This window comes from Trichoderma citrinoviride (assembly GCF_003025115.1).
Source record: "Trichoderma citrinoviride strain TUCIM 6016 unplaced genomic scaffold BBK36scaffold_8, whole genome shotgun sequence".
NCBI classification, from domain to species: Eukaryota; Fungi; Ascomycota; class Sordariomycetes; order Hypocreales; family Hypocreaceae; genus Trichoderma; species Trichoderma citrinoviride.
Window position 1 is genome coordinate 1528590 of NW_020194716.1, and position 24166 is coordinate 1552755.

The 24166-nt window shown below is 56.1% G+C and overlaps 7 protein-coding genes across 7 annotated transcripts in view; 5 read left to right on the forward strand and 2 right to left on the reverse strand.

The window, feature by feature from the left end:
• Positions 1-314: 314 nt before the first annotated feature.
• On the forward strand, positions 315-9996 carry BBK36DRAFT_164580 (1-phosphatidylinositol-3-phosphate 5-kinase; the record flags this gene model as incomplete). The annotated part of the gene is made up of 6 exons (XM_024897760.1): positions 315-7094; positions 7164-7768; positions 8078-8157; positions 8277-8306; positions 8517-8952; positions 9247-9996. The coding sequence occupies 6 exons, from the start codon at positions 315-317 to the stop codon at positions 9992-9994; spliced, it is 8679 nt and encodes a 2892-aa protein (XP_024749317.1).
• Positions 9997-10110: 114 nt separating this feature from the next.
• On the reverse strand, positions 10111-11066 carry BBK36DRAFT_1121156 (ESCRT-1 complex, Vps28 subunit; the record flags this gene model as incomplete). Its single annotated transcript, XM_024890793.1, has 3 exons — positions 10111-10530; positions 10624-10860; positions 10983-11066. The coding sequence occupies 3 exons, from the start codon at positions 11064-11066 to the stop codon at positions 10111-10113; spliced, it is 741 nt and encodes a 246-aa protein (XP_024749318.1).
• A 425-nt stretch (positions 11067-11491) lies between these two features.
• Positions 11492-13825, forward strand: BBK36DRAFT_1120356 (Noc2-domain-containing protein; the record flags this gene model as incomplete). The annotated part of the gene is made up of 1 exon (XM_024890687.1): positions 11492-13825. One exon carries the CDS (start codon positions 11492-11494, stop codon positions 13823-13825), a length of 2334 nt encoding a protein of 777 aa, XP_024749319.1.
• Positions 13826-14535: 710 nt separating this feature from the next.
• BBK36DRAFT_1160115 (hypothetical protein) lies at positions 14536-17698 on the reverse strand (the record flags this gene model as incomplete). Its single annotated transcript, XM_024894264.1, has 2 exons — positions 14536-16478; positions 16543-17698. 2 exons carry the CDS (start codon positions 17696-17698, stop codon positions 14536-14538), a joined length of 3099 nt encoding a protein of 1032 aa, XP_024749320.1.
• Positions 17699-18955: 1257 nt separating this feature from the next.
• On the forward strand, positions 18956-21511 carry BBK36DRAFT_1169679 (glycoside hydrolase family 76 protein; the record flags this gene model as incomplete). Its single annotated transcript, XM_024895348.1, has 5 exons — positions 18956-19049; position 19186; positions 19807-20086; positions 20165-21306; positions 21391-21511. 5 exons carry the CDS (start codon positions 18956-18958, stop codon positions 21509-21511), a joined length of 1638 nt encoding a protein of 545 aa, XP_024749321.1.
• A 746-nt stretch (positions 21512-22257) lies between these two features.
• BBK36DRAFT_1203414 (hypothetical protein) lies at positions 22258-22863 on the forward strand (the record flags this gene model as incomplete). Its single annotated transcript, XM_024897267.1, has 1 exon — positions 22258-22863. One exon carries the CDS (start codon positions 22258-22260, stop codon positions 22813-22815), a length of 558 nt encoding a protein of 185 aa, XP_024749322.1. The 3' UTR covers positions 22816-22863.
• A 741-nt stretch (positions 22864-23604) lies between these two features.
• The window catches only part of BBK36DRAFT_1203418 (hypothetical protein), a gene marked incomplete at both ends in the record, with an annotated part of 1871 nt that continues 1309 nt past the window's right edge, over positions 23605-24166 (forward strand). Inside the window, 2 exons of the mRNA XM_024897268.1 lie at positions 23605-23808; positions 23916-24160. Coding sequence (XP_024749323.1) covers positions 23608-23808; positions 23916-24160 — 446 coding nt within the window. The remainder of the gene's footprint in view (positions 23809-23915; positions 24161-24166) is intronic.

A 24166-nucleotide genomic window follows, 5' to 3' on the forward strand; every position in this document is an offset into this window, starting at 1 on the left:
GCTTTCGCCTCAGGCCTTCTGGAACGCTGCCTGCGAGCTGTCGACGGCTTCTCCTCGCCATCCTTCCTACACCACCATGCTAGCGACACTCCGGATGCGCCTTCGCTTGGAAATAGTCGTCTGAGCGGCGGGCCGGTGTTTCCATACCAAGCACCTGCTCATACCTTACCTGCTCGTATCTACATGCCTCTCTCCCTTCCCAGGTCCATGCCTGTGTCTCTACACAACACGCATAGCGAAAGTGTCTGATTCAAAACACAATCTGGTGCGGCCGACTCGCAGATAATTCTCCGTCTTGCCCGTGATACTCGACCATGGCGAGCCACCTCACCACCTCGAAACCCCTCGACGGCTCCTCCTTCTCCGGCTCCCTCATCTCTCCTACCCGCTCGCGAGACCGTCGTGACTCCATCAATTCTGTTTCTGTAAGCTCCGGTCTCGAAAAGGAGCAGCTGGCGCAAGCCCTCGACCAGATACATACCACGGCCAGCCGAACCGATTCGCTGACCCTTTTCAACGAGTTCAACCCTCCTCCGGTTGTCCCCCAGGACACGGAGAGCCGGGGAACGGTGCAGCAAGGCCTCAGTGGGCTCTACAGCCGACTTCGAGTCGCGGTTGGCGGCGGCAGCTCGTCCAAGGCTGCTCAGCGGGAAGACGATGCCGACAAGCTAGAAAACCTGGCCCGAAAGTCCTCAGCGAGTGGCGAGGGGCACAGGTCGAAGCCGTCCACATCTTCTCTGAGCCGCACAGAGACCGCGGCGACTGCATCCACCGCATCGTCTCAGCATGTGCAGCCAGATGCAGTCTCTCCCACAACGCCCGGCCCTGCGGACGGCCGGCCGCAGATGCCCTCCACGGCCAAGTCTGGAAGCATCAGCTTGATTGGCGGCTCTAAATCTCATCCATCTGGTCGGCAGAGCCTCCCGACAAACGCCACAAGCGATGTGACTGCTGATCCCACCATCACCTCGGCGAGAAAACGTGAGCCAAGCCGTAGTTCTGTCCACACTGAAGACAGCGGGACCCAGGGTTCGCGACGAAGAAGCACTAGCAGAGCCGATTTTCAAACGCGACTTCCTCCCGTCGATTCTCCAGATGGCAGCATTCCGTCAAGGTCGCCAGAAGACGAGAGCATATCCAGCATGGATGGGGGAGGCGTCGAGGCCCCGTTGAGCCCGGTCAAGGGAAAGACACCTCTGTCGCCGTTGCAGACTCTCCACTCGCGAAGTCCCTCTGCGGCGTCGTCTCTGCTCTCCCCCGTCGATGATGTCCGGCGGAAGCCGGCTATTATTGATCGTATCAGCCATGCAAATCGCCTGAGATATCCGGCCTCGAGGGACTCGTCAGTGGATCGCGGAACGGCTGAGGCCAGTCCCATTAGCACATCTGCTCACAACATAGTGCATCATAATTCTTTTTCTCAAGAGTCCAACCCTCAGCATTTGCGCACCGGTGACGTCCGCATCCCAGGCACCACGGCGAGCCACCAGGGAGCGACCGATCAGATGAATGCCCAGCTAGACAGAATGCGCAGGCAGATATTAAGCAAGGAGTTTTGGATGAAGGACGAGACAGTAAAAGAATGTTTTCTTTGTCAAGCTCAGTTCACGGCGTTCCGGAGGAAGCATCACTGCCGGACGTGCGGCTTCATCTTTGACTCCAAGTGTACCGTGGTCATTCCAGGCGACAGATTTGGCCTTCCCGGCACTCTCAGGGTGTGTAAGCGCTGTCTGGACGTCATCACTCGGCGCTTCGACGCCAGTGCCTCTGAGGACTCTGGAGATGAGCAGTCTTATCTACCAAGGATATTCGGCGCAGAAGACCCCAGGAGGGCGACCCTGTCCTTTGCGCAGCACTCCAGAGAGCAGGAGATATTTGAGGGTTCGGGGTCTTCGAGGCCAGTCACGACTCCGATGATGACGATACCCGCAACCCGTCGACTCAAAGAATCGAACAACACCTCCTCTGTCCTGGAAATTGGCGCCCCGCAGCTGAGTCGGCCGAGTTCGTCACGCTCTCTGAGGTCCCTCTCCTCGGTTCGGCCGCAATCATCGGCCGGCCATAAGAGGCACCATTCAAAGCATGGGTTGCTCGGGAGGATTAAGCCTGACCAAGCTCCCTTCAGGAGAGGCATTCAGGAAGAATATGCAAAACGAACAAAGTTCCCTGCTTTCCACGACGACAACATCATTGATCCGGAGTTGGCGGACTTCATGTCGGATGACTCAAGCGGTGATGATGAGCAGCAGATTGGCAGTATCTTTGAGACTCTCAACTCGCCAACCGAGGTGTCTCCCACCTCCTACGAGCCGGACAAGTCGAATCTCTCAGCGCTCGTGAACACATCCAGAAAACCCCACCACCGCCATAGAGGAGGCGAGAAGAGCATCAGTGGAATGAGCCACTTCAGCCGAAGCGGGTTCGGACTCGATGAGCTGGCACCTGGTTTCTCCAGCCATCGTAGGACAACGCGACGCCGCAATCTCAGCGTCAGCGGTAGCGTTCATCACTTTGGATCCCCACGCCCCAAATCCGTTTACAAGGGGCCGTCGGCGTCTTCTGAGATGTTGTTCCCCGGAGATAGCTCGCTTCACCCAAACCATAGCGGCACTCAATTGGTTAGGAGCCACTCTCTGCAGAAGCTCAAGGCTGCCAAAACCAAGCTCAACGAATCCAGCTTGAAGCATGTCGACAAGCTCCTCTACCAGCTCCTAACTGACGACAATATTCCCAACCCTGCGGCCTGGCAGAAAGCGCTCGTTCCTATCCTTCTACAAGCCACCGACGATGTATCACCCGACGTCGCAAACGGCGAATCCATGGACATCCGAACCTATGTGAAGCTCAAGAGAATCCCGGGAGGCAAGCCCGGCGATACATCCTACATCTCCGGCATAGTCTTCACCAAGAATCTTGCGCTAAAGAGCATGCCACGCAAAATCGCAAACCCGAGGATCTTGCTTGTCGGATTCCCGATTGAGTACCAGAGACACCAGCAGCAATTTATGAGCTTGGAGCCGGTCATTGCACAGGAGAAAGAGTTTCTGAGAATTGTGGTCCAGAGGATCGCAGCCCTTAAGCCTCAGGTTCTGCTCGCCGAGAAGGCCATCTCTGGCTTGGCCTTGCAGTATCTCTCCGAGGCCAACATTTCGGTGGCCTTCAATGTCAAGCGGTCAGTCATTGCCGCCGTCGCCCGCTGCACAGAGACCAAAATCATCGAGTCCCTTGACATGTTGGAAGCTCAGGTCGGGAGATGCAGTGCCTTTGAAGTCCGCACGTTTGTGAACAATGACTATCCAGGCCGAAAGAAGTCTTACATCTTCCTTTCTGGGTGCAGACCCGAGCTCGGCTGCACCATTACTCTTCGAGGAGCCAGCGACGCTCTTCTCGCCAAGATGAAGTACATCACCGACTTCATGGTCTACGTCGTGTACAACCTCAAACTTGAGTCGAGTCTTTTACGGGACGAATCCGTGGAGCCGCCTGATGCCAACGAAGCCGCTTCAATGTCCAATTCCTTCCAAGCATTGAACGATAGTATCCGGTCGCTGAGCTCGGCTGGCCATACGACCGGCGGCGGCGGCGGCGGCAGAAATGGCCCAATTGTTGTGGTCAACCAACCCTCGAGTGAGAGCGAAGCGCCCACACAGACTACAATGGAAAGCTCGAGCTTCGGGGGCACCGATGAAGCTCAATCGCAGCCTCCGGTGGAACAAGTGCCTTCTGAACCCCCCAAGCTGCTCTCGTTGCACGATGCTCATGCCCACGACTCTACATTCAGCCAGGTCCCAGATGATGTCCCGATGCCGACATTCTACAGCGACATGGTGGCCAAGTATGAAACCAAGATTCTCTCGGCATCGCCATATGTACGGTTCCCTCAGCCGTATCTTCTCATGAAAGCTCGCGAGCAAGAAAGACGCCTCCTGTATCTCAAACGCCTCAGAGACCAGGACATGATTGAAGAGAATCTGGAGAAGAACGAACCTCCAGAGTTCCAGCTTATCAAGCCCGAGATGGTCGAAGAGCTGGGTCGGAGGGCGCCTCGTCAGATCATGGAAATCCTCCACGCCGTACATGACGCCGAGTACGACAAGGCGCTTTACAACTACCAGACGCAAACTCGCCAGTGGGAGACGTATATCCAGGGCAATCTGGACTTGTTTGATCCTTACTCTCACCAAAACATCATCATACTATACTCCGTCATCTGCACTGAAACAAAGATTCCCTGCACGGAGCCCAGCTTAGTCGGCATCAATTTCTACGATGAGCAGCGCGAGGACACTAGTATGGATCCGGACTGCACCCTCGGCCAATATATCGAGTATCTGATAAACAGCAAGGACGAGATTTGCGACTCCAACGGGTGCGATCGCAAAATGTCCCAGCATCATCGTACTTTTGTCCACGACCAGTTCCGAATCACCGTGTTCGTAGAGCATCTGCCGAACGCTCCGCCGAGGTCACCAGAACTGGGCGATGGAATAGTCATGTGGACTTATTGCAAGATCTGCCAGAAGGACTCAGAGGAGATAGCAATGTCTGAGACTACTTACAAATACTCGTTTGGGAAGTATCTGGAGCTCCTTTACTGGGGTCGCGGCTTGCGGATGAAGGATGCCATGGAATGCCCTCACGACCATCAAAAGGACCACGTTCGCTACTTTAGTCTACATGATTCTCGTGTTCGTATTCACTGGGATCCCATCGATCTTCTCGAGATCATTGTCCCTCGAGCTCGACTCACCTGGAAAGTGAGCAACGACTTGAAGCTCAAAAATGACATTTACGCCAAGATGGATGAGCGCTGGGCGAAGTTCATGGCAACTGTGATAGCTCGGCTCGAGAGCATCAGGATCGACAGTGTTCTCCCCGAGAAGGCCGAGTCTTGCAAGTCTGAGCTGGAACGGCTGATGCAGAAGGCCAAAGAGGATCAGGTCCTCATGGTACAGCGCCTACAGGAGATATACGTGAATTCCAAGTACTACGAGGTCGTTCCGTTCAACATTATCGTTCGAGAAATGTTGGAGACAGCTAGCGAATGGGACCAAATCTTTGCCACGTTCGAGGCCGATTTTTTGGGAGACAAAGATATGCGGCAGCTTACAATGCTACAGCTCAAGAAGATGTTCACCGACAACGAGTCCAAGGAATCGCTTGTGTCCACGGAGGGAACTGGATCTGCGGGAGACAGCGAGGAACGTCCATCCCAGACCTTTTCTGAAACGGAGGAGAAGCCGACGCAGTCGACGGACCCCGCCGACGGCAGTATGGAGGCCAGTGTCGCCTCTGCGAAGCCGGCTGAAGAGAAGCCCGACATGGACGGCAACGGCCCGGCCCCGTCTACCGAGGATAAGACTGAGCCTATCAAGCCGTTGGAGTCGGCCAAGACAGCACCTGCCGCGATTCCTGATTCCCAAGCTACAACCGACGGTGATGGTGTCAAACCTGTGGTCATAACGACACCGGCTGAGGCAGCGCCAACAGCACAAACACCTGCATCACCCGGCAGGATGGCTAGAAGCCCCACGAACTCGTCCATCTCTGGGCAGTCGCTCAGCGAAAAGGTCGAGGCCAGTCGGCGTGACAAATCTATGCAACCGAGGCCGTCGCAGGAGTCCAGCGAGCGGCCGGCCGATGTGGAAACACACAGGCAGGTCTCCGAACAAGGCGCCCGACGGAAATCTGCTACTACCAGCACATCGCCTCCGATTACGAGAACTATTTCACAGCCATCGCGGACGCTGTCTAGGCTGCAGTCTCTCGGCAAATCGACCGGTCCCTCTGACGTTGTACCAAAGTCTCCCGAGCCAGAGCAGCAGTCAGAGGGGGGCTCCATCAAGTCAGAGAAGAAACTCTCCGAGCGACTCGGCTTGAACGTGTTGAAGAACCGAGGGAAAATGGCCGGATCAAGTATTCCACGTCTTGTCGCGAAGAAGAGGGAATCAAAGGTGACCACACTGGCGAAACATTTCGAACAGCTCAGCAGGGAGTTCAGCAGAGAGTTTGAGAAGGAGCGCATTCGAGACCGTAAGAAGCGCGCGGCCAGCATGCGAAACCCTCGTCCCATGCTCCCCAAGACGTCCACGCAAGCAATCGTTCAAGTGTACGACAACGTCAACGAGGCATTTGACGAACCAGCCCTGACAAGCGAGCCAAACACGGAGCAAGACATTGAATTGCAGGATGCGGCCTCGTCCCTTCCAGGGGGCAAGTCGGAAGGATCAGCCAAGCTAGAGGTGCAGACTGCACCGCCAACCCCTGGCGAGCCTGCTGTACCTTTGGATGGCCAGCCCCGATGGGACGAAGACACCACCAACGTGAATACGAGTCAGGGCATTTCTGACGACGAGGGCGGTGGTAGTGACGCCGAACCCTCGGTAACTGATGAGTATATGCCCGACATCAAAGAAATGGCCGATTCCAATGCTGAAGTCCCACTGGAGCTTCCCAAGCACCAAAAGATGAGTCTGATGAAGTACTTGGCCAACTTTTGGGCTGAACGCTCAGCCAGCGGGTGGCCTGCGCTCGAGTACCCTGTCAATGCCACAGATCACATCTTTGTGGACTCGGACATCATTGTTCGTGAGGATGAGCCTAGCTCCGTTATTGCGTTGGCCCTCAACAGCGACGATTACAAGGAGAAGCTGGCCAACATTCGCCGAGATGCCCACCAGACGATGCTCCGTGAAGCAGACGGTGTGCCGGATGGCAAGGTGGACGGCAAGGTGGACGGCAATGTGGATGGCAGTCATGATGGAGATGCTGAGCGTGATATTGATGGTGACATGGACGCTGGTCCCAAATCGGCGCCGGCATCAGACAGCGCAGAATGGGCCACTGACGAGAGTGAGCTGGAGAAGAGCTTACTCCGAGCCACCGGCACGCACCTCAAGTATCAGTTCAAGGAAGGCGCCGCGGTTATGACTTGTAAGATTTTCTACGCGGAGCAATTTGATGCGCTTCGACGAAAATGTGGTGTTGCCGAGCGCATCGTGGAATCATTGTCGCGGTGCCTGCAATGGGATTCAAAGGGCGGTAAAACAAAGTCTGTCTTCTTGAAGACGCTGGATGATCGGCTCGTCTTAAAGGTAAGGAGACCACGGGGGGGGGGGCGCTCGATGAGAATTGTGTTGTGCTAACAGATTGTCCCTTTACAGTCCCTTTCCACAGTCGAGACGTCTGCATTCTTGCGGTTTGCTCCAGGATACTTTAGCATCATGGCTGAGGCACTCTTCCACGACTTGCCGTCGGTGATTGCAAAGATGATGGGATTCTTCCAAGTCGTCATCAAGAATCCGGTGACGGGCACGGATATCAAGCTGGACCTGCTCGTTACGGAGAACCTGTTTTACGACCGATCTCCAACGAGAATCTTTGACTTGAAGGGGTCGATGCGCAACCGCAAGATTCAGTCGACGGGCGAACAAAACGAAGTCCTCTTGGACGAGAACATGGTGGAGTACATTTACGAATCTCCCCTATTTGCGCGAGAACATTCCAAGAAGCTGCTGAGGGCGTCCGTTTGGAACGACACGCTGTTCCTGGCGCGCCAAAACGTGATGGACTACTCGTTGATGATTGCAGTTGATGAGAAGAGAAAGGAGCTGGTGGTGGGCATCATCGATTGCATCAGAACGTACACGTGGGACAAGAAGCTCGAAAGCTGGATCAAGGACCGGGGCTTTGCAGGCGGTGGCCGGAATAGGCCGACCGTGACCAGTCCGAAGGAATACAAGTCTCGATTCAGGGAGGCCATGGCAAGGTAAGGTTTTGCTTTGTCTCTTTGTTACCATGTATGCGTTGCTTGTGGTACTGGTGGCTAATCATACTGCAGATACATCTTGCAAGCTCCAAACTGTTGGCATCTGTTTAATAAGCCTCAGATCAACATGTATTATGGTCGGGCACGGTTTGATGATGCAGAGGCTTGATAATCGACAGGAGAAACCTCACGCTCAGTAGTGGGCCGAGTGAGAAACAGCGCTTTGGCAGATTCTTTCGCACGGCGTTGTTGGTGTATTGGTACCAGATATCTATGATTGTCTCATTTGTTTTACGAAATCCATTACAGAGCTGTCGACGCGTACTTTTCGTATCGTGGTCGGAGTAGGGGTAATATCAACGAGGCAGCGCCGAGATACCCTAAATGTTGTAAGACGGAGTTTTATGCTGTTTTAGAAGACGAAAATGCAGGCGGTTCACTCCCAGCTATATTAGTTAGACGAGAACAATCATTTAAAGCCTTTTCTATTTCTATCATCTCCTCGTAGGTAATCCAGGTCAGCTGGCATCTTGCTCTGGTGAGTTTCCTGTACGAATGTCAACAGTCCCAGCCCTCTCACCACCTACCAAAAACTCACACTAAAGGACCCCACTCGACTCACTCATCAATGATGCTCACTCTACGACTTCCACTTCTTGAGGCTTCTTCATCCTTTGCTCCACGCCTTTTCATCTCTCCATGATATCATGACCAAAGCTGCTGGGCAGCATTAAACCACTCATTGCAGTTGCCAAACAGCAGTTTACCCTAATGTCGATTGACCTCAACTGGGAGACGCTGACGACGGGCCCGGACGGCGAGGCGCTGGCCGAGAGCATCCGGACCTTCATCCACAGCAAGTTCCAGACGGTGCAGCTGCCGCGCTTCATCCGGTCGGTCAACGTGCACGGGTTCGACTTTGGGACGATTCCTCCGGAGCTGGAACTGAAGGACATTACGGACCCTCTACCGGACTTCTACGAGCAGGATGATGATGACGACGACGACGAGGGCGACAAGGACGAGGATGACGAAGCTGGGGGGAGCGGCGGGGATGAGAAGAGCCTGGCGGAGAGGGAGCGGGAAAAGGACAGGGAAAAGGAACGGCTGACGGCGGCGATGATGGAGGCGAGGAGGAGGGAGAATGGCCTGCGGGAGCTGAGCATGAACATGGGAGGCCTGGGGTTGGGACTGGGCTCGCACATGAACGCCAGCACGCCCAACATGCACACGGTCAACACGAGCGCGGGCATGAACCTCAGCGGGCACGACCTCGGGCGGGCGTTCCTGGGGACGTCGACGCCGGGGATCCTGGGCGTCGGTGGGCAGGGGCGGAGCGGCTACTTCCAGGCGCACCTGGCGACGGGCACGCAGACGCCGCTGGCGGCGGTGGCGGGAGCGCATCTCGGGGCGGCGACGGGGTGGATGGGGGTCGGGTCGTCGACGTCGACGGCGGACCAACTGCCGAGCTACCACAGCCGGGAGGCGTCGCTGAGCTCGATCGACAACCTGCAGGCGGTGCTGGGGGCGGGGCAGGACGCGGCGTCGGGGCAGCAGCTGGGCCAGCAGCGGCACAGCATGGCCAAGTCGGACGTGTCGAGCACGCTGGGCCCGCCGTCGAGGCCGTCTACGAGCCACGGCCCGGCGAGCAGCTCGGCCGTTGACGATGACGAGGACGGCGACGACGACGACGACAACGGCGCGGACAACGAGAGGAGGCGCGAGCCCCGCGTCGAGGACGTCCAGGCCGTGTTCCGGATCCGCTACTCGGGCGACGTGCGGCTGAACCTGACGGCTGAGATCCTGCTCGACTACCCGATGCCGAGCTTCGTCGGGATCCCGCTCAAGCTCAACATCACGGGGCTGACGTTTGACGGGGTGGGCGTGCTGGCGCATATACGCAAGAGGGTGCACTTTTGCTTCTTGAATCCGGATGACGCGCTTGCTGCGGTTGGGCCGGAGGCGGCGAAGGAGGAGGAGGCATCGACGACGACAGCAGGAGGAGGAGACTTGCAGGCGTCGTCGTCGGCTGGGAAGAAGCAGCCCGCTGGGAGATTCGGCGGGCTGCTGCAGGAGATCAAGGTCGAGAGCGAGATTGGGGAGCGGGAGAGCGGGCGGCAGAGCCTCAAGAATGTCGGCAAGGTGGAGAGGTTTGTGCTAGAGCAGGTGAGGAGGATATTCGAGGAGGAGTTTGTCTATCCGAGCTTCTGGACGTTTCTGGTGTGATGGTTCTCACGGGCATTGGCATATCATTTCTATCATCATTCGCATTATCATGGCATGAGTTGGGTTCCCTAGAAACATATAGACGGCTGCAAAACACACATCATACAATCTCCCCATCACGTCAGCGTCCGCCTGAACCCCTGGTACGCCTGCTGGATATCCAGCTCCAGCTCCCTCGCCTGCTGCTCGCTCAGCTCGTCCGACGCCTTCATCTGGTTGAGGGTGATGAGCCACTGCACGATCTTGCCCCTGTTGTCAAAGTCCTTGTCGGTGACGCGGTTGACGGACTGGATCACGTCCGACAGCAGCGGGTGCAGCTGGTCCTTGGACAGCAGGCCGAGCTTGACGGCGTCGAGGAAGGTGATGAACTCCTGCGTCGCCTCGAGGATGAGCACGCCGCTGGGGTTGTTCGCGGCGCTGCCGCCGCCGCCGCCGCCGCCGCCTGGGGTCGACGAGGAGGGCGCTGAGGAGGATGCGGTGACGGTTGTGGAGGGCATGCCGACGCGGAGACGCTCGGTTGCGCGGGGGACGTCGAGCTGTTTGTGATTTGGGGCTGTGTTAGCTGGGGGATGCTTCTTCTTCTTCTATTTCTTCTTCGGCTTCGAATTGAGGAAGAGGGGGGGTAGTACCTCCCACTTGGCCTTAAAGTCCTCCAGGTCCCGGAACTCGGCGGCAATCGTCTCGTCCGCCAGCAGCGCCTTGTACTGCCTCAGCGAGCGCTCGCAAATGTCCGTGTACTCGGCCTCGGGGATGGCATCCTTGAGGAAGGCCTTTTCCAGCTGGTCCAGCGTGACGATGATGCTGAAGAGCTCGCCCAGGGAGTCCTGGAGGTCGCGCTCGGCGCGGGTGGTGGTGAGTGTCACCTCCTGTTTTTGCAGTTTTCGTCAGCTATGCCTTGTCCTGGCCGTATGAAGCCATCACCATGCACAACTTGTGCTGGGGAAGCGGGGGAGGGGTTTAGAGGGGACTTGACTGGCTTTTTACCTACTTCATCGAGGTTGATGGTCGCTGACAGGTTCGTGTTGGGGACGTAGCTGTGGGGAGTGGGTGCGTAGCTCTGACGCGTATTCATGATGGTGGCATGAGGCGAGGCATCGGGAGAAGGAGAGAATCGGGAGGTTGAGATGTAAAGCTACGTGAGGTTGGTGGTGACGACACTCTACAGGCCATCCGCTTGCAGGATAGCGGTTGATGCAGCACTGGAGCCGCTGTACGGCGCCGACTCCAGCAGCTCCAGGGCGCTAAGAGATGGATGGCCCAGGGACCAGCCGGCAGAATTCCTTGACCGCCCAAAAGTCAGTGGAGCTGCTGTTATCGATAGTGGGCGACGGCCGAAAATTTTTGGAAAGTGCAATTGGTACCGTCGAGGCGCGACGCTTCCCATCTCCAGATCGGCATCTATTTTTCTTTTTCTTTTTTTTTTCCCGTCCTTCTTTTTTCCTTCCTCATTCCCACATCGCAGCCTCGTCACGACGGCTGCAAACACAATCTTCTACAATGGGGTCCTCAAAAAAGAATCTGAAGGCGACCAAGAAGTTCGAAAAGAAGCACCTGAAGGATGTCCTGGACAAGAGAAAGGCGGGCGCAAAGCTCAAGCAGAAGCTGCAGATCAGAGAGAAGCAAAAGGCGAAGCGAGCGCAAGACTCGGAATTCATAAAGGGCTCAAAAGAGGGCAACGATGCTGCCGCTGTCAAGAAGCCTGCTGGCAAGGTCAAGAAGGTCACCGAGATGAGCGTCGACGATTTCTTCCAGGGCGGCTTCGAGGACATCATCGACAATAACAAGGCCAAGGCTGGCAAGCTGGGCAAGCGGAAGCGAGGCGACGCCAAGGAGGCGGAGGACGAGGCGAGCGAGGGCAGCGACTCTGAGGTTTCCATTAGCGGCGCCCCTGTTGCGAGCGACAGCGAGGATGATAGCGGCGACGACGACGACGACGACGATGCTGCGGGGCCTGGCATGAGCAAAGAAGCCATGAAGGGCCTCGCCGAGAAGGACCCCGAGTTCTACAAGTTCCTGAAAGAGAACGACCCCGAAGCGCTGGATTTCGACGAGAACGCAGACCTCGCAGAGGTGGACGAGCTCAGTGCCGGCGAGGAAGACTCGGACGAGGAGCTGCCAAAGAAGAAGAGGAAGAAGGGCAACAAGGCGGATGAGGAGGCGGCGCAAACCAACGAGCTGACCCGCAGCCAGGTTGCAGCTTGGAGGAAGGCAATGACGGAGACCAAGTCTCTACGGGCCACCAGACAAGTGGTGCTCGCGTTCCGATGCGCTGCCCACCTGAACGAGGCCGACGAGGAAGGCCAGGCCGACCAGCGATGGTCCATCAACAGCCCCGAGGTCTTCAACGACATTCTGCTGCTTGCTCTCAAGGAGGTGCCGCTGGTTATGAACCACCACTTGCCTGTGAAGGAGTCCGCGGCGGGCAAAGTCTATGTGCAGACGGAGGGAAAGAAGTTCAAGACGCTGTCGCTGCTGCTCAAGTCTTACATCTCGTCCATCATGCACCTCCTCAGCACGCTCTCCGACGATGGCACAATTACGGTCACGCTCCTGGCCATTGTCGAGATTCTGCCGTACCTGCTCTCCTTCAAGAAGCTCATCAAGGCTCTGGCCAAGTCCATGGTCAACCTGTGGGCCCAAGCCGCCGGCTCCCACTCGTCCCGCGTGACCGCCTTCCGAGTCATTCGCCGGCTCGTCATCATCAGCGACAAGGGCATCCGGGAAACGGTCCTCAAGGCCGTCTACCAGGGCCTCGTCCAGGGCTGCCGCGTCACCAACCACAACACGCTGCCGGGCATCGACATGATGAAGTTCTCCGCCGCCGGGCTCTGGGGCATCGACCCGGCCGTTGGCTACACCACGGCCTTTACCTTTATCCGCCAGCTCGCCATCCACCTCCGCAACAGCATCGTCAACAACAAGAACAACTCGTTCCGCATGGTCTACAACTGGCAGTTCACCCACTCGCTCGACTTCTGGGCCCGCGTCCTCGCCGAGCACTGCACGCCCCTGAAGGAGGCCGAGGCCGGCAAGGAGAGCCAGCTGAGACCGCTCATCTACCCCCTCGTGCAGGTCACCCTCGGCGCCATGCGCCTCATCCCGACATCCCTCTACTTCCCCCTCCGCTTCCACCTCGTCCGCTCGCTGCTGGTGCTGTCGCAGGCCGCCGACGTCTACATCCCGCTGGCCTCGCCCCTGCTCGAGGTGCTCAACTCGGCCGAGATGAAGAAGCCCCCCAAGGCGTCAACGCTCAAGCCCCTGGACTTTGCCGTCTCCTACAGAGCGCCCAAGTCCTATCTCCGCACGCGCGTCTACCAGGACGGCATCGGCGACGAGGTGGCCGAGCTGATGAGCGGCTTCCTGTTCATCTGGTCCAAGTCCATCTCCTTCCCCGAGCTCGCCCTCCCCGTCATCATCCAGCTCAAGCGCTGGCTGAAGCAGGTCAGCAACAAGGCGAGCGGCAACAAGAACGCCAAGCTCGTCTCGCAGTTCTCCGTGCTGGTGCAGAAGCTCGAGGCCAACGCCAAGTTCATCGAGGAGAAGCGCGCGAGGGTGGACTTTGCGCCCAAGCACCGCAGCCAGGTGGACGCCTTCCTCAAGGACCTTGACGCGGCCAAGACGCCGCTGGGCGCGTACGTCGTGGCGCAGGCGGCGGCGAGGGCGGAGCGCGCAAAGGTGCTTGCCGAGGCGAGGAAGGAGGATGAGAAGAAGAGGAAGGAGGATGAGCAGAAGGGGGATGGTGAGGATGATGAAGAAGAGGACAGTGGGGATGATGTTGATTTGGCGGAGGGTGATGACGATGATGAAGATCGGGATGAGGACGACGAGTAGAAAGATAGCTTGTATATAGCCCGGTTGATGTCAGATAATATGGAGTTTTGGTTGTCTTGTTTTGAAAAGAAAAAGGGGGTCTAAGTAGCTGTCTTTTGTAGAGAACAACTGGGGTTGATGAATGCATTAGAACCTCCTATTTCATGTTGCGCATCACACATTCCATTGTCTTTACCTCACGTCGCATTGCTCAATTCGTATACATGTCGATTCTCTCTCCCATCGAACACGTAGCCATTTCCTCATACTCGCTATGAAATGTACAAAAGGGAAGAAGAAAAGAGCATCAATCAGCCTGACAGCTCGAGTCAATTAATCATACACAAACAGAACGACTTTTGCGTTCCATGGATCCATTTCCCCCAAAACGCCGTCCATACACGATGCCAATGACAATGTGTGAAAAGGAAAAAAAGCTACCAAAAAGAAAAAGAGCAAAGAAAAGAGTCATAAGAGACCTTGATCAAGCCTGTTAAACGCCCCCGTGGTCCTTGATCCCAATGCCAGTGCCAGTGCCAGTGCCAGTGCCCATTGCATTCAATGGCGGGTGTCCCTAAAGCAAACAAACCAAAATGCCAGTTCTACTCTCCAAATCCACATCTCTGCCGATGACTTTAGAGAAAAGGAGTAAACCCCCAGAGACGGCTCAAGCTTCTGCGAGCCCTTCCCGTATCAGATCACTCACTTTGGAGCAACCACCATGAAACGGCTCAAGCTTCCACAAGCCCTTCCCATGTCAAGTCACTCGCGCTCGTAACGTCTCGCACAGTCATGCCCGTAATGTTCAGGACCGTCATCTCCACCTGCTCGTCCGTCATCTCCTGGCCGGCAGCCTTCTGCCCCTCGAGCACATCGTACAAGCTGTAGATCTGGTCGTTCTTGGCCTCGACGCGCTTCAGCAGCTGGTGGATCGCGTCGGACAGGGCCTGCCTCTCCCGACGACCCATAGACTTGTCGCTCTTATTGTACCGAGCCTGCAGGCGAGTCAGTTCCAGCTGGATGTGCTGCGACTCGTCTTCCAGGCCCTTGATCACGAGAGCCAGGGCATAGCCGGGGGAGTGCGCCGGTCGAACAGTGTGGTCACCTCCCGACGCTCCGCGATCGCTGACAGGAACCGGTCGCGGTATCGACACGCGCTTCTTGCCGGCGGCCACGTCGGTGGAGGAGATGACGCCCGAGTGAGCCGTGATGCGGCTGCACACGGTGCAGTTCTGGCAGTTGTGTCCGCAGAGGTCGTCCAGGATTCGTCGAGCGTTATTCGACAGCGCAGGGCACACATCTCTCTCGCCGATTCTAACGGTTCGCACACCCGTCTCGCCGACGAAGACCGTCTTCTTGGACGGCTGTGACTTGGACTCAATGTGCACAATCTTGGGCGCCGACTTCGCACCGCTGCTGCTACGGGCCTGTTTCGCCTCTTTGCCCATGGTGGCGTCCTTATGATCCAAGTTGAGGGATATGGCGAGATCCTGGGAGATGTTATCCATGGACAGCAGGCCGGTCGTATCTTCGTCACCATAGGGGTCCATCTCTGGAACTGAGAGCCGGCTGCGACGCTTGCTGCCTTGGTTGGCCACCGTAGACTTGGATCCTTGCGTCGACTTGTCGGCCGCCTTGTCGGGAAGGGCAAAGGCAACCTTCTGTGCGGTGCCGCTGTTCTTAGAGGGTGATGACCTGACACTGCTTCTAGATCGGTGCCGTCCATCAGCCTTCTCACCGGTAGCCTCACGCTTCTGCGTAGTCCTGCTCTCTCGACGTCCGGATTCGTGAGCACCTGTCGCGAGATCATCTGTATCGGGCATGTCCTTGGTGTCGGTGGCGTCGTCGTTGGACTTGAGCGTGATGTCGGGCACAAAGAAAGCAGATGTCATGTTTTCCTCCGTCTCGCCATCCTGGCGCGTGGGTTCGCTCTTGCCAGCCGGGCGGTAGTGATCCAGCTGCCTTTTCAAAGCCTCAATCTCTTCCTTCAGCTTGAGGTTTCGATCATGCAGATCATGAACGCTGTGCTCAAAGCCAGCGTTCTCACGGCGAAGAATCTTGTTCTCGCTGAAATATTTCTCGTTTTGCCGAACCAGGTTTGCATTGTCTTCGCGCAGCGTCGCCTGTTTTTGCTTCAATGATTGGAGTTCTCGCCGGAGCGCCTCGTTCTCCTCGCGAGCGGCGTCGAGTTCGTGTTGAATTCCATCCAGATTGTCCTGCAGGTCCTCGTTCTCGTCCATCAGAGTCTTGTTGTTGGTTCGCAACGTCCTGTTCTCGCTGGCAAGGGTCTGCTGGTCCTGTCGAAGGCCCTTGCCGTCAGTTCGCAGCGATTGGGCTTCTTGACGGAAGTGCTGTAGCTCGCGCCGCAGCGTCTCGACCTCTTCTCGAAGCGCCTCATTGTCCTGCTTCAGCGCCGTAACATCCCGCCGTAGAGCATCATTGTCCTGGCGGATCTGTTCGGTCGATCCAAGCTGCTTGTGAGTGTTTTCGAGCTGCTTCTCCGTAGTGTTAAGCTTCCGCGTCAGCTTGCTGATGTCTTCACAAGCTTCCTGCAGGCGGTTAATGACGCGGTCACGCTCTTGGGTCAAGGTGTCGTTCTCCTGATGACCAGTACTGATACGGCGTGCCGCCTGGTCGAGTCGCCTCTGAAGAGATGCCACTTCGGCTTCCAGTTCTGCATGGGTCTAGATGAGCAAGGGCGGTCATTGCGAATGGAGAGGAGACCGGGGAATAATTACCATTCTTCTTTGCCAGTAGCTGCTCATTCGCATTTGCATTGAACACGTTGAGGCCTCCGTCTGTGTTCCTGCGAGACTTGTGCCTTTGTACCTCGTTCTCCAGAGTGGCAGAGTACTCTTGCAGCTTCTGGTGCTGCTCTCGAAGAGAAAGGATCTCGTCACGGATCATATCAATAGACACGAAGATCTTCTCCTCCTCTTCGGGAAGCTTGATCCCGTCCACCTCGGCGTACCGCACGCCAAAGGGCTGCACCTTTTGGTCGTGTACCTGGCCGTGCTTGACAAGAACCGGCACCCCGTTTTTCACCTGTCCGTCAAACTTCAGAGTGCCGGTGAGGAAGTCGTCAAGATGCGAAATATCCGGCATCAACAGTGAGCGGTGGGCATTCGGCGTGTCACGTTCTGGGCTGGCAATCAGCGGCGAAGAAGGCACCGCCGTCAAGCTGGATTTGGCAGAGGACATGTTAGGAGAGCTCTGGTTGTGGGAGGAGACTCGCCGGTCATCCTCGCGGGGGTTGGATGACGCCCTGCGAATCTTGTCCAACGCTTCCTCGACCGACATCTGTCGCTGCTTTTCGGCAGCCTCTTCTCTGGGAGAAGACTGGTTGAGGATCTTCGATAGGGGGCTCGGGTTGTGGGGGGCCGCGTAGTTGAGGCCATACGTAGAGAGGCCTCTGATGACAGGCGGGCGAGAGGCGATTTGTGAGAGATCCGGGTCGTTTTCGACGCGTGGCTGCATCTCGGCGCGGGTCCTCTTAGAGCCGTTCCACGCGTCCTCGGTGGTGTCGTCGATGTACTTTGTTGCCGGCGGCGCAGGCTTCCTGTCCGTGTTGAGATGCGGGATCTCGGCCAGGGGCGTCGTGTCCGTGTGGTCGTCGAAGAGGGGCCGGGTCTGCTGCTTGGGCTGGGAGTAGAACTCAGGCCACTTGCGGCGGGCGGCGTCCCAGTTGATGGGCAGCTTCCGGGGGGCGGCGACGCGGGCAATGTCCTCCTGCAGCCTGCGCGTGGACTCGCCCTCGGGATCGGAGAAGACGGAGGACAGGGTAGGGCTCGCGCGGCCGGTGGACGAGGGCGGGGAGTTGAAGGGATTCTCGCGGTTGGCCTTCATTTCCCTAAGAATGCGCGAACGATATCTGGTAACTGCGTCAGACTCCATCGCTCTGCCACGCGCTGGTGCACGCGATGCCGGAGCTGCAAGAGTCGACGATGGCTATTTCGGGGGCTGGTGAATGAATGGCGGTAAGCTGCGCGTCGCGTCGGTTTATTATGTGCGCTTTCTGCGGCTGCAAGGCGGATTTGCGCCAGGCGGGCGGATGCGCTGGCGGCAGGCGCTGGCAATGCGGCGGAAGGTGCAGCGGTCGGGTATCTCAATGAAGCCGCCAGGCGTGATGCGGGATGAGGCTGCTGCTGCGGTGGGATTTGCAGGTTTTTGGCGGTGCAAAAAGAAAGGTGGGAAAAAAGAGGCCAGGGCTGGAAGAGGAAGCCGAAATTGACAGTCATGATCCTTTTTACTTCCCAAGGGGACTTGTTTTGGGGGAGGGTGCGAAAGTAAACAAAGACTAGGCCGGATGGGGCACTGCGGGGTTTCGCCTTGGGTGCGCTCCGCCCAATCGAATTGAGCAGAGACGCGGCGGGTTCAGCGCATGCGAGTTCCCTGCAAGTACCTGCAAGTACCTGCAAGTACCTGCGTGCGCGCGGATGTGCAGCGCTGTTAGTACGTGATGTTTGTATTGGAAGTGACTGCTCCCCTGACAACGACCGCGACGGCGAATGAGACGCAGTGCCTTGTTCGCGGGTTTCACTGGGAGGCGAAAGATGTCGTTCTATCCAATGTTGTACAAAGAGAGCATCTGTAACAAGTCTATGTAGCCTAAAGATATAGGACGACTAAAGAGGGAAAAGAGCTTGAAAATGACGCAGTGTCACCGTCTCGATCCCTGCAAAGCCCAGACCAGCTCATGCACCCTCTAGCTCCGTGTGCCTCTTGATCAACCAAGACATTGAGCTTGTATACTCAAGGTACCGAATGAGCTCAAAGCTGATTCTCCATTGACTTAGGGTTGATGCCTTGAGACGGCTTGTGTCCTGTCCTGCTTACTCTATTATTGTGAATACAATGACTCTATAGAGCCCGGTGTTGTCGAGGCAGGCGCATCAATATCAGCCACACGCAGTGGTGAATTAGTGTACAAATGCAACCAGACCTTCATGCTGTTTCCGCACACTGGCAGAGGCTCAAGTCTTGAAGACGACAATTTTCGTCTTTGCAGGCGATGAATCAAGATCCATTCGAGCTCTTTCACCTCACCGTTAGATGATTTCATGGCCTTCCATGACAGAATAAGCTTTAGTGCATGCTTTTACCCAGTAATGACTGCCTGTAGTCATCCATCAAATACCCAGCCAACCAAGTATGGCCTACTATTACCTTCTGACCCCTCATGCCGCAAACATCGGCCTCCTCGATCCGGCCCGAAGATGGCTATTCTTCTCATTAACAAGCGATAGTATGCATCGATTCGGAAGACGACTTCTTGGGTCAGCTGTATCTCTTAACTGATCTATTAACCCTCTCAATCACACAAAGAAGACTCTCATTTGTGATGACTACGAGCTATACGGCATAACCTGCAGCAAATACAGGGTACGTCCTCTTCGACTCTACATGTAACCCTCTCAGTGTTGTTGATTGATCCAGCCTCGCTGCCCACCTCCGTTTGAATAGCAGTCGTTCCTGTCCATATAATTCTGTCTGTACTAATATGTGCTATTTCGTAGCCTCATCGATCATCTCATTATACCAACTTGCTTCCCCTCTTGTTACATCGGCTCGCTTCCTAACTGCCCCCTCACACATTCACCTATATTCGGATCACATTGATATCGAACATACCTATAACCTTCAGCTCTTTGATACAACACCACCTAGAAACCGAACACCTAGAAACCGAACACCTAGAAACCGAACACCTAGAAACCGAACACCTAGAAACCGAACACCTAGAAACCGAACAAGTTTCGTACATTACCTCTAGCCAACCTCACTTTCTATGGCCTATTACACTCCGTCAACTCAATCATGAGATCCGCCCTCGCCACAACGACGCTCGTTATTCTTCCTTTCTTGCTTGTCGTGGTCGGCGCTCCTGGCTTATACGAACACGAAAAATGCTCTGTGATAGCCCGCGGCGTTGCCGACTGCCACCAGCCACAAAGAGCCTTTCTCCACGTCCCGACAAGGACCTATGCTGTCGATAATGCCAGCAGTGAAATCCTGCAACATGCCTACTCAGCCCTCGCCGTATTACAGAATGAATACTATCAGATCGGAAAAAGCACTTGGCCGTCGGCGATAGACTGGACAGCTGCCGTTACCCAGACTGTTGTTTCCGGCATGTTGTCAACCCTCACTAAGTCGCTGAATTTGGTCGTCCCGGGCATCACCCCGAGTATTCGAGCGGCACATGAGAATCTCATCTCGTCCGTGTACGATCATATCATTGCCTATCATTACGAGCAGGATATCATGGCAATAAGAGAGGAGGTATGTCCCCTTACGTCCCTGCACCCGCCTCCGCGGCTATATATATATATACTTGGCTTAGAGAGACTTTTCATCTAGGCCTTTGATGACATATTATGGGTGGTGCTTGGCTGGATAGAGGCCATGAATTTCGCGCGATTGCATGGCAGCCTCCATTTCCCCGAAGCCGAACGCAATGCCAACGCCAGTTTCCCTGCCGATATCCATGCCGCTTTGGCAACACTGCCTTGGCGAGGCCAGTTCTGGATCCCTTCGTTCCAAGGCCGGGCCAAAAGCTTCTGGCTTCTCGGGGCTCAGGGATGGGACACGGACTTGTGTCACGGAGGCATGGTCTGGAACCCGCGTCTGGAGCCCTACAAGAACGCCATCACAAACGAGCTGTACATCTCCGCTTCCATTTCCATGTACCAGCACTTCGCCGACGCGAGCACGGTCGGCAGGGATCCGGTGCATCTTCAGGCTGCCATCGAGGGCTACAAATGGCTTGTCAATAGCAACATGACCAACGACGCAGGCCTGTTTGTCGATGGCTTCCACATTGATCGACGGAGGCACGGTAACACTGAGTGCGATGTCCGCGACGAGATGGTGTACACTTACAACCAGGGCGTCTTGCTCACCGGCCAACGAGGGCTATGGGAAGTAACCGGGAGTCCCTCCTATCTAGCGGACGGCCATGATCTCATCCAGGCGGTCATCAAAGCCACTGGCTGGGACCTAGAGGCGACCCAGCCAATCGACGCGGTGGCAAGGCCCCCAAAGCTGCCTAGATGGAGAGGCCTTGGGCGGAGCGGCATTCTAGAAGACGAGTGTGATGCAAGCGGCACATGCTCGCAGGACAGCCAGACGTTCAAGGGCATCTACTTTCACCACCTGGACGAATTTTGTCGGCCCCTCGATGGGCACGGCTTCAAGAAGCACGAGTCCTTCAACATGAACAGCTTCAACTCTATCCACGCAGCTCACAGATCAGCCTGCCAGGCGTATCTCGGCTGGATCAAGCACAATGCTCTGGCAGCCTTGACGTCTCGAGACGAACGAGGACGATTTGGCATGTGGTGGGGTGCAGGACTTGTTGGCAATCACACCTACGTGTTTCCGCAGAGCGACGGAATCGACCACAATGCTGCGAATACCACCGACTATCGCAATCGGGGGACTCCCCAAGACGACATCTGGGGTCGGGAGTCGAGATGGCTGCCCGGATCTCGGAAAAGAGGGTTAGACAAGCAGGTTGTTGCACCGCAGCTGGATTACACGGACATGGATATGATGGAGTCGATGGGGGAATCACATGCTGGGAGGAAGAGGCCATGGCCGAGAGATGCTAATGATCGGGGGAGAGGGCGGACGGTGGAAACGCAGGTGGGAGGGCTTGCCGTGCTTCGCGCATATTGGGATATTTCGCAGTCAGTCTCATCATGACGGTGGTTGTGACTTGTGATATTGATTGTGGCTGTGGCGTCGAGGTGCACCGTGCCTGAGATATGCTTCATATGGACGTCACAGTCTTTTGAGTCTCGTTTAGGCTTCAATCCCCTAGATCGACCGCGTGTCCACGCGGTGCACAATGTCGGCATCCAGACATCAAGGCATCATCGAATCCCACATCTTTCTCCCTGGGCAGATCTTTGGGCTCATTTGAAATGGGGCGAATCGCGGCGACCCGAATTGAAATGGCGGAGGCTCAGAGCCGGGGGCGGCACTTGCGCTAGGCCAAATCGAGCAGACCGATTCGAGATGGGAGGATTTTAGGATTTGGGAGTTTCGAGGCCGTGTGACGTGGGCAGGCGAACGAGGCTCAGACGTGTTAGCTGGCCTCGCAGGAGGAGGCGGTGCGAAGGGGGGGATTTCAATATACTACGTGTACGTGTGTATGTATGAAGAGTCATTGCCGTGGTTTGCGTTTGCTGGTATTTGGAATTTGGCATGGTTAGCATAGCATTACAGCTTGTATAAGAATCGCTGCATCACTCTTTGCTTCATCGTTCTTGTTCCTCATAACATACCTCACAAACCTCACCTGTCTGATTCAGCACCAAGTCGAATTAGTCCGAGACTCTGTAACACTCTTCTCATAATCCTCCACATCATACCATAAAACCTATTGGCTGTCTCGTCAGTCCATTCATCACTCCACGCTCTAATCCTACCATCAAACCATCTCAACAATGGCCCTGGTCCTTGGCCTCGTCGCAGCGGCCGCCCGCGCCATGGGCAGCAACGACCACGACCGGCAACAGAACCTCAACTACAACAGCAGCCGCAGCGACCCGTATCGCAACAACAATGAGCATCATCACAACGGCTGCAGCTCCACGTCCTCTCCCTACGCCGCCTACCCTCCCCAAACGATGGGCAGCGGCAGCCGCCGCGCAGAGCGTCGAATGGAGAAGCAGGCGCGCAAGGCGGAGCGAAGGGCCAGAAACAACGACATGCTGCTGTCCTTGATGAGCGGCTCGCGGGGGGCTTCCGGTTCAGCAGGGCTTTCGGGTGGGAATAATACTACTACCAGTATGCATCATCAGCCTGGTCATGGTGGTGGTGTCCCTTACGTGGGCTATGGCGAGCGCTCAAGAGGTCGGGATGGGTATAACGGGCCACAAAGGGAAGGGGTCTCAGAGCGAGATGAAGGTCTTCGTCAGAGTCGCAACCGTCCGGAGAGCTCCTCGGAGACGCTACCGACGTATGAGCAGGCGGTTCGCAGGTCGGACAAGTCGAGGAGATGATATGTGATGATGCAGAGCGTGATGGTGGTTCAGCTCCCATTCCCCTTGCATCGTGTAACGGTGTGATGAGTTGTGGCTTGAACGTGGATGACGTGGGAATATATATTGGGGTTATATGATTGAGAGGGTCTTTTTCTGTTGTAGATACCATTGGAATGAGTAAATGAATGTTTCGTTTCTGACCTCCCAAAAGAGAAGAGGACTAAGTTTGATTAAAGTACTAACATAAATTGTCGCGATAACAGCTGGACGAGTGTTGATATCGATACCGGCGGGGGAACATGGGGGAAGTGGGCTGGCTCCGATATCGATGCGCCTTCAGTGTCTTATTGACTCAGTGGGCGCTGCAGCTTCTTCACAGACATGCATCGAAGTGAGCCCTATCAGGACATTGTATGTCTTGGCTTATTGCGACTTCATCTGCAGTCTTACTTGATACTCTGTCAATCCAGCTCAATTCAACTGCTTAATCGCCTTTAAAAAGGGCACGATATCCGGAGCAAAGAATAGTGTTTGCCTCTCATTCCATCAGGGCGGTCGCTAGCACATGCAACTGACGCCACCTTCAGAGCTTTTCTCCAGAGAAAAAACTCGCGGAGGGGTCCGATTTATCGGAGGCTACTTATCATCCATACCTTAACCATCCCTCAACTTGCGATAGCAGTTTGCCTGCTGCACTTGCTCTCTCCTCCATCCACCTCTACAACACCATCAATTGACAAAATCAAGCCTTAAAAGAACGGCACAAGCGGTTGCATTGTTTTCGATATCATTTTTACTACCATTCTCACAATGCCGGGCGTCAATGGCACGTCGTTAATGCCCAACGGCGACGTTGGTCACGGCACTCGCCGGCCCTCGAATTCGTCGGCCTTGAAGCACAACATGGCCCTGACAGAATACAGCGCGAATCCGTCACCACCGCCAGAGACGATAGACGACGGCGCGGCGCTGGTGCCGCAAGACCTGCAGCTTCCAGATGGACACCCCGACGTGAGTACCGGCAGCCTTGCGGACGCTGTGTCCCTGTCCCTGTCCCTGTCCCTGTTCCTCCACGATCCAAGTCCAAGATGACTGACGCATCCACTCCACGGAGACAGTACCTGCGCATGATTGCCAGCGCAACCTCCCGAGTCTACGAGGCCTGCAAGATCACGCCGCTCGAAAAGGCCATCAACCTGAGCAACCGGTGCGAGTGCAATGTCATGCTCAAGCGCGAGGACCTGCAGCCCGTCTTCAGCTTCAAGCTGCGCGGCGCCTACAACAAGATGGCCCATCTCGACCCGGCCGAGAGCTGGCGCGGCGTCGTCTGCTGCTCCGCCGGCAACCACGCCCAGGGCGTCGCGTACTC